The sequence below is a fragment of the Eulemur rufifrons genome, chromosome 20, assembly GCF_041146395.1.
Source record: "Eulemur rufifrons isolate Redbay chromosome 20, OSU_ERuf_1, whole genome shotgun sequence".
NCBI lineage: Eukaryota > Metazoa > Chordata > Mammalia > Primates > Lemuridae > Eulemur > Eulemur rufifrons.
The window spans coordinates 29,999,509-30,007,518 of record NC_091002.1 but is presented as its reverse complement, the minus strand read 5'-3'; the positions used below and the strand labels follow the sequence as shown (position 1 = coordinate 30,007,518).

General features: G+C 34.5%; 1 protein-coding gene across 1 annotated transcript in view; it reads right to left on the bottom strand.

Annotated features, from left to right (window-relative positions):
• Positions 1-4,852: 4,852 nt before the first annotated feature.
• The window catches only part of MCM8 (minichromosome maintenance 8 homologous recombination repair factor), a 33,625-nt gene continuing 30,467 nt past the window's right edge, over positions 4,853-8,010 (bottom strand). The window contains exons 18-19 of the mRNA XM_069495666.1: positions 5,570-5,759; positions 4,853-5,084 (exon numbers count right to left, since the gene is read on the bottom strand). Coding sequence (XP_069351767.1) covers positions 4,992-5,084; positions 5,570-5,759 — 283 coding nt within the window. The 3' untranslated portion in view covers positions 4,853-4,991. The remainder of the gene's footprint in view (positions 5,085-5,569; positions 5,760-8,010) is intronic.

Below are 8,010 nucleotides of genomic sequence, written 5' to 3'. Positions count from 1 at the left end.
AATATGCACATTAGAAAATGTTAATAACAATCACTAATTGTTTTCTTGAAAATAGTGCTTACTAGTTAGCCAGGCTATAGTGCATCATCCCATTTAATCCCCGCAACAACTCTAAAATAGGTTCCATTTTTACCTTTTATAGATAAGGAAACTTAAAATTGCCTATTATAACAATGTCCCAAGATATGAATCAGTTCATTAATATAGTCTGATTAATATACATATTAATTATCGACATGTTATCATTAATTAATTTGCAATGTTTCAGAACTTTTGTTGAGGTCTGTGTCCAACTGAATTTGAATGGTTCTTGCCGCCTCCCCTCTATCTCCCCCACCATCACCGTCTGTGATGGCCTACCCACTTTAAAGTTGCTCTTAAACTCTTAGTTCAGGTAGGTAGGAAAGGGAAAGACCAACAGAAATTCAACAACATTGTAGATCTGAGCATTTGTCAAAAGAATATCTTCAATTTCTTACGCACATTGAAATACTGATGTTGAGAGGAAAATTAAAATTTTTGTACTAATAATGTAAAGAGGATAATTTAAAAAACATATTGGAATCAAACACCTGCAATTCTTTTAGGTAGACATTGATTCCGGTTAACTGTGGCAAAAGGGAGTGGACAGGATTCCAGTGGCTCCTATCATTTCACCTCACTGAATTGCCTTATTCACTTTTTCCACTTTCTAATTTAAGACAGTTTCCCCTTGTCTCTTGGGATTTCTCTTCTCATCTGCCTCTAATATTTGGCACTGAGGACACGAACTTATTTTCTGTATTTTTTTCCATTTGTCACTCTGATAGGCTTTATTTCTATTACATGTGGTATTTGATCTTTTCTTAATTTTTTCAAAATTAAGTCTAGTTCCTATGTTTAATTATTTCTTCAACTTCTGTACTATTTTATGGTAATCAAGTTTTATCCAGGCTCAGTACCCTCAAGAATAACACCATTGGCTCAGCTCTTATTTGCCTTATTGTTCGGAAATACCATTCATAGTTTCCTGTTTTAAATACAATTTTAGTTGTATATATTTTTGTATATTTCCACATATGGAATTACATTATATTATTGAATTGTAAATTTTTAAATAGAACATCCCCAAAATTGTCTATGTAGCAAATTTCATTGTGTTCTGTTTTTCACTTCGGTATAAAATTAGAGAAAAAAACTCCAAGATAAAGTCCATGCTTAAAATATAGTAAACTATTTTATAATTTTTTAAGAAGATCAACTGTACTATAGACTACTGATACTGCTATTAAGTCTTTATAAAATAGAAAAGTAAAGTGTCAAGCATTTTGCCCTAAAGGACCATGACAGATCAATACTTAGTTCTAAAAAGTAACATGCTTGTAACTGTTTCTCTAACATTTTAAGACTCGAAAATATCCAACTATCAATTTTGATTTCATTTTCTAGAACTTGACAGGAGTCAACAAATGAATGGGTTAGTCTGGGATAAAGAATGGAGAAAATTCAGAAACCCACTGAAACAAAAATTCCAGATATAAGATACTAGGATACACACAGTAAACAGTGAAGCATATTTACGAACACATCTGGGTTAGAGCAGAGCTGGGGGCAGAGGAAACCAAAACATTCTATAGTTAATATTTGGTTAACATTGGTTATTATAATAAGTTAATTTCCTATATTATAAGTTCTACAATAGTTAATTTCTATCTAATAAGATTAACTAAATAGGTGGGCACCTCATAGTTCTGAAGAGACTGGGAATCTTTGTCACTAGTTTTTTTCCCAAAATGGGGGAAAAAAATTAGAAGTCTATAATAAAAATCCATATATGAATCCTAAGTTTCATGCTTGAAATTAATTTAAAATCTTTATCTCTCCACCCTTTTATCAGAATTATTTCTTAAAATAAGCAAAATATACTGGTCAGGTGTCTTATCCCAACTTCTATAGTCACTCATGCAAGTGCTAACACTGAGAACGAAAGAACATGAAAACAGAAGGGATTGCTTAACCTTGAATAATTAGCCTATTGACAGTATACTTAAGTTAGTACTTAAAAGTATAAAAGTTAATAATAATTGCTACTAATATCTGTTGTGCAATCACAGTGGAGCTATTACTGTCTACTTCTTTATCCTTTAATTAAGTTGTAAAAATAAAAATTCTGCCCCTAGAGGGTAGTATTGTCTTGCCACTTTTATGCTTTCAATCGCAAGTTGAGAAGTACTGACAGTATGATTGTGATCAATATTGGCATATCTTACCTTTTTGCTAAAAATTCCTGGAAACTGTTTCTAGGCTTCTTGAAAATTTTGCAGCCCATTCTTTCTCACTTGTCACTTCTATGTGAAGCATAAGCTTTTTGAAAAGAAAATTCTATTCCAAATCTCTTATGAATATTTTCTGTCTGTAGATAAATTGACATACTCTAGAAATATGTTTGCCTTGCCCTTATACCAGACATGCAATCAAGTCTAGTGTTCATTACTTGTATTAAGTTGTTCAGTCTGGGACACAATAAACTTCATCTACTTTCTGTTTCCTGGGACCAGATGAAAATACTGTTAATGCAAAGAAGGTAGTTTTGCAAATAGGTCTTATATAAACATTAATGACTGGAAGTTAAAGCAAACTAGGAAAACAAAGGTATTTCTCTAGGAAGCAAGGAGCATTAAGCCTTACAGGAGTAAGCTATAATTATCGGCACTAAATCCAAAGCTGGGTTTTGAATAACTAGTAACCCATATAAGGTACAGGTTTAAATCACTGTAATAAATACACACTTCCACAGCCTAAATAGGAAGAAATAAAACAATTGGACTTAGATTCGAAACACATGTAGGCAAGAGCGAGCATTAGCGGTAGGGCTAGGCAGGCACAGTGCAGAGATTAACTCCACCTAAACTCTATTAATTTAGATTACTATTTACATTATTAAGAGATCTAAACTAATTTTTTAAAATTTTATTTTTAATTTGAGATGGGGTCTCACTGTGTTGCCCAGGCTGGAGTGCAGTGGCTATTCACAGGAGCAATCCCACTGCTGATCAGCATGGGAATTTTGACTTGTTCTGTTTCTGACCTTGGCCGTTTCACCCCTGCTTAGGCAACCTGGTGGTCCCTGCTTGGAGATGTCATTAGACTGATGCCAAACTTAGTATGGACACCCAATTAGCATAGCATGCTACAGCCCAGAACTCCTAGGCTCAAGTGATCCTCTTGCCTCAGCTTCCAGAGTAGTTGGGACTACAGGTGTGTGCCACCACAGCCAGCTAATTTTTAAAAATTTTTTTGTAGAGATGGGGTCTTCCTATGTTGGTCAGGCAGGTCTCAAACTTCTGGCCTCAAGTCATCCTCCTGCATTGGCCTCCCAAAGTGCTGGGATTACAGGTGTGAGTCACCGCACCCAGCCAGGAGAGTCATTTTTAACACTAAAGATAATATACAGTCTCTAAGGAGAGTAGTTTTCAGACTAGTGTTTTCAGTATATCTAGATGAAGACTTTTAAAAAAGTATTTTTAAGTCAGTTGAATCTCTGTACATAGATGAGGGAAGCAAAGACTAGGGTCCCATATAGTCCCAATGAATTATTCTGTGATTTTGCAAGTCTGTGTACTACAATCGTTTCAGTTTAAGTGTATCTCACTCAATTTTTCATTTTTACCTTCTTATTTATTTTTATCAACTGTTATATATACACATGGTAACTAATTCCATCATTTAGAAACAAATTAACTGATGATGAAAATAAATAGGTACACTGTCCCTTTCCATCCCTAGGCCCACTCTACAGAACCAACCTGGTATAGCTTTTCTGTTTTTAGTTCTTCTGATGGTTACCTCCATAACTTTAAATAATACCGGTATGTATTTTTGTGTATTGATTAAAACCTTACATATAGTACATGATCTGGGTGGAGTGTGTATCAGTGTGAGTTTAGTTGTAGGAAACACAAACTACATTAGTTAGCCACATTAAAAAGGATTGTAAAACAGGGAACTGGGTGCTTGCAATATTGTTGGAAGAGCCAGAGGAATGGGTTCCATGCTGGGTGTCTAGAATTGACTCCCAGAAAAACATTGCAGGTCTGTATGGTTTGCCAGGGGAACTGCTACCCCACAATGTGAAAGGTGGAGAATTAGGGTTGCATCCACCACATCACAACTGCTCTTAACAATTGCAAGAATTCTGCTGCAGGGAAATTAAATGTCTCCTCAACCACATGTGCCACCAGAAAACAAGAGGAAGGTGACTCTCTCCTCAGTTCCACATTCTAAATCTCACACGAGGACATCTAATTAGTGGAACCCAATTCCCATCTGGAAATTTAGCTACAAAGGGAGCTTGGGGGGAAAATGTGTTTTTTTTCACTTTCCAGCATTGTAGGAAGGCACATTAGGAGGGTGGAATGGATGGTGAATACCAAATCACTGTATCTATTTATCATCTACCTCTTTGGCTAGTCAACAGCCATATACAGCCCATGGGCCAAACCAGGCTTATTATTAAATGCATTTATAAAAAAAAGTATTTTGTATTTGTGACATGAAAATTTTATGAAATTCAAATTTTAATGTCCACTAATAAAGTTTTACTAGAACACAGACATGCTCATTTTTCTGAATGCTTACATAGTAGACATTTTATATGTAAAACTGAAATATTCATAAAAATAAGGTAAAAATGTAACTATAAATAATTTTTAATCATATCATTTAGACAAAATAATTTATTTTTGTCCTTTTGGAGAATTAAAAAAATTAACCTATGACTTTATCACTTCTTAAATTAGTTTATCATACTTAACACTTTTTTCCTATTACAATACTTTTGAGGCATCATTTTTCAGAGGAACGGTGTGTGTGTATATGTATATATATATTTTTTGCATATCTTCGTTTTTTTAATTTTTTTAAATGCAGCTGTGCTTGGAAACATATCTTCATTATTGTGATGGCTTTAAACTGCTAATAAACCCAGAAGGATCTGACTTGGTAAAGTCCTTTTACATAGTTTGAAGCTGGAAAACCTTTGGGCCTTTTTTCAAGAGGTAACCTTGGTCATTTAGTGATCCAATAAAGTGTTCAAAATCAGCAACCTGGGAGAAAACATCAAGAGTTAGCTCATTACGTAATATGCCAAAATATAACGTTTAAAATTAACTTCTCGAACCATAATAATATACAACTGTCAAGTTGCTTGGGCAAATAAAATTATTTGTACCTCTTACAGAGCAAACTGCCTACAATTTGAGCTTTGGATTCTATAAGTAACAGTACATGTTTAAAGAGCTATTACATTAATTTTCAATAGCACTTTGAAGTATGAAGAGCGGTAGAATCATGTTCATTTAACAGAGGAGGAAGATACGGTTAAAAGAGGTTAAGATGACTTATCCACAAGGGGTTTTCATAAAAACATGAGACTGAGTCTTGCTACAGTGGTTCCCTGTAACTATCAAGATGCTGAAACACATTTGAGAAGAGGTTAAATAAATAAAAACTATTTTGTTCTACTATACATTAATAAAGACCCCCTGAAATTATCACAAAAAAGATTTATTAAGTATTTAGTTTATCATACCTGAATGTTTAGCTCTTTGGCAATCTGCTGAAGTTGATGAAATTGAAATAAATTATTATAAGTTCTTTCAGCAATGTTGTTGAGAGCAGAAATAAATCTTTTTGCTGTTGACCTGTTGCTCATTCCAGAACCATGCTGGGATCGCTCAAAATCTAGGTTCCCAAATTCATCAGAGTAAGTTCCTAGCATGCTTAAAGGGAAGGGAGGAAAAAATTACCCAATGTGGCACAGCTGTAGAAATATTTGCCCTGGACTTCCAGGTTATAAGAAAAATTTGGAAGTAGCCATGGGCTCACTTAGCAAAAATTTAAACATTTGTTTATTGAGTGGCCACTTTGAAATTCACTTTGGTATGGACTGTTTGGGGATAAAAATATTTTGGACACAGTTAAGAAACTTCCAAATTTGAAAAGAGAAATGCACAAAGCACAACATTGATCAACTACAATAAAAATACCTGGAACATTCTTTCTGATTCAAGAATAAAACTCTAAACATAATACATTTAGGCATTTTTTAATAAAAATGTGTTCTAGCTCCTGGTGTTGCATCTGGCAAATAAAAGGTGTTTTAAAATACTGTAGGAATGAACTAGAAGGCTTATGCTGACTTGCAGTAATAATGGTTAGATATTAAAGGACACACCTATTACTGCCAGATCTCTTTTGCTTTCCCTTATTTTCACAATATCACCAAGGAAAGAAATATGCACTTGACAGTGAATTTTAGCTAGAAGTCTGAAAACACCAGTTAGACATACAATTAACCAACCTCTCTATTCCAGCTCTATTGCTAATTCTCTGCCTGTACAATGGGACAGATAAAATGCACAGTCAGGCTAACAGGCAAAGATGTTATTTAATCAGGAGTTAATATACTCGTCACTTGTTAGGCGGTGGGCTTACAGTGATGAAAAAAACAGGTACAATCTCTCTCCTTTAAAGAACTCATAGGAATGATTTTAATGGGTTACTAACAATAAAGTTTCATTTTGTTCCTTGAATAGACAAAGAGCCTACATTAAAGAGAATGAACTATAGGAATATGAGTCATTCAAAAAAGACTATAAAAATGATAAAACAATAAGATGGATAAGTGTTTTCCTCCCTGAAGTATAGTATAATCTTATTTAAGGCTTTTATGATTAATCTACCACATACTTGTTTCTCATAAGAAAGTTGTCAAAAATGCTTCAGGTTAATAATAGGTAATATTTACCTAGTTACTTTAATTATTTATCACAGACTATCCCATTTAATCCTCCTAGGAATCCTATGACTTAGGGACTATTCTTTTTTTTTTTTTTTTTTGAGACAGAGTCTCACTCTGTTGCCCGGGCTAGAGTGAGTGCCGTGGCGTCAGCCTAGCTCACAGCAACCTCAAACTCCTGGGCTCAAGCGATCCTCCTGTCTCAGCCTCCCGAGTAGCTGGGACTACAGGCATGCACCACCATGCCCGGCTAATTTTTTCTATATATATTTTTAGCTGTCCATATAATTTCTTTCTATTTTTAGTAGAGATGGGGTCTCGCTCTTGCTCAGGCTGGTCTCGAACTCCTGAGCTCAAACGATCCGCCCACCTCGGCCTCCCAGAGTGCTAGGATTACAGGTGTGAGCCACCGTGCCCGGCCAGGGACTATTCTTATTCCCATTTTACAGATGAAGAAACAAAGTCTTAGTAAGGTTAAGTGACTTGCCAAAGTTTACACAACTAATGCGTGGTACAGATAGGATCTGAATCTGTGCTACACTGCTTCAGATTTGAAGAAAGATTTGTAAAATATTTGAGCTAGTTTCCTGAAATAAAAGAGACAATGATCTCTCACCTTTGAAGGTGGCTCTGTTCTCCTCTGCTTCCTAGTATTTTTTCAATTTTAGGAGAAAGCTTATGTGAACTGTTTACTAAATGTAAACATTTAGTTTTTAAAAAAATGTAAAGCTAGGTGCTCTGCTAACTCAGATGAGCTTTGTCACAGTTTAAGATTTTTCTTATTCAGGCTTCTGCTTCTCAGTTAAAAGGTAATCTTACAGGTTTAAAACCACATTAAGGGCAAAGATTTTCTTTATTTTTTTTTTAAATTATCTTTTTCATTCATTACCATGACACATTTTTCAAATAAGGGCAAAGATTCTATAAACCTGAAAAGATGAAAACTCTGAAATGGAAGATTTAATGAATGAACAATGATTACTAAGGTCAACTTTACCACCAATGTAATACATTTATTGAGGGCCTGCTGTATGTCAGGCATGATTCTGAGCCCTGGGAATACATTGGGAAATGAAACAGATAAGGTCACTGCTCTAAGGACAGAATGCATATTAAGAATAACAAATAGATAATTCACAACCTAATCTAAATGTGTTTAACTGGGTCTTGATCTTTACCATGGAAATAGTGTCAGGTAATTCTGATCAAACTATTTTTTTTTTTTTTTTTGA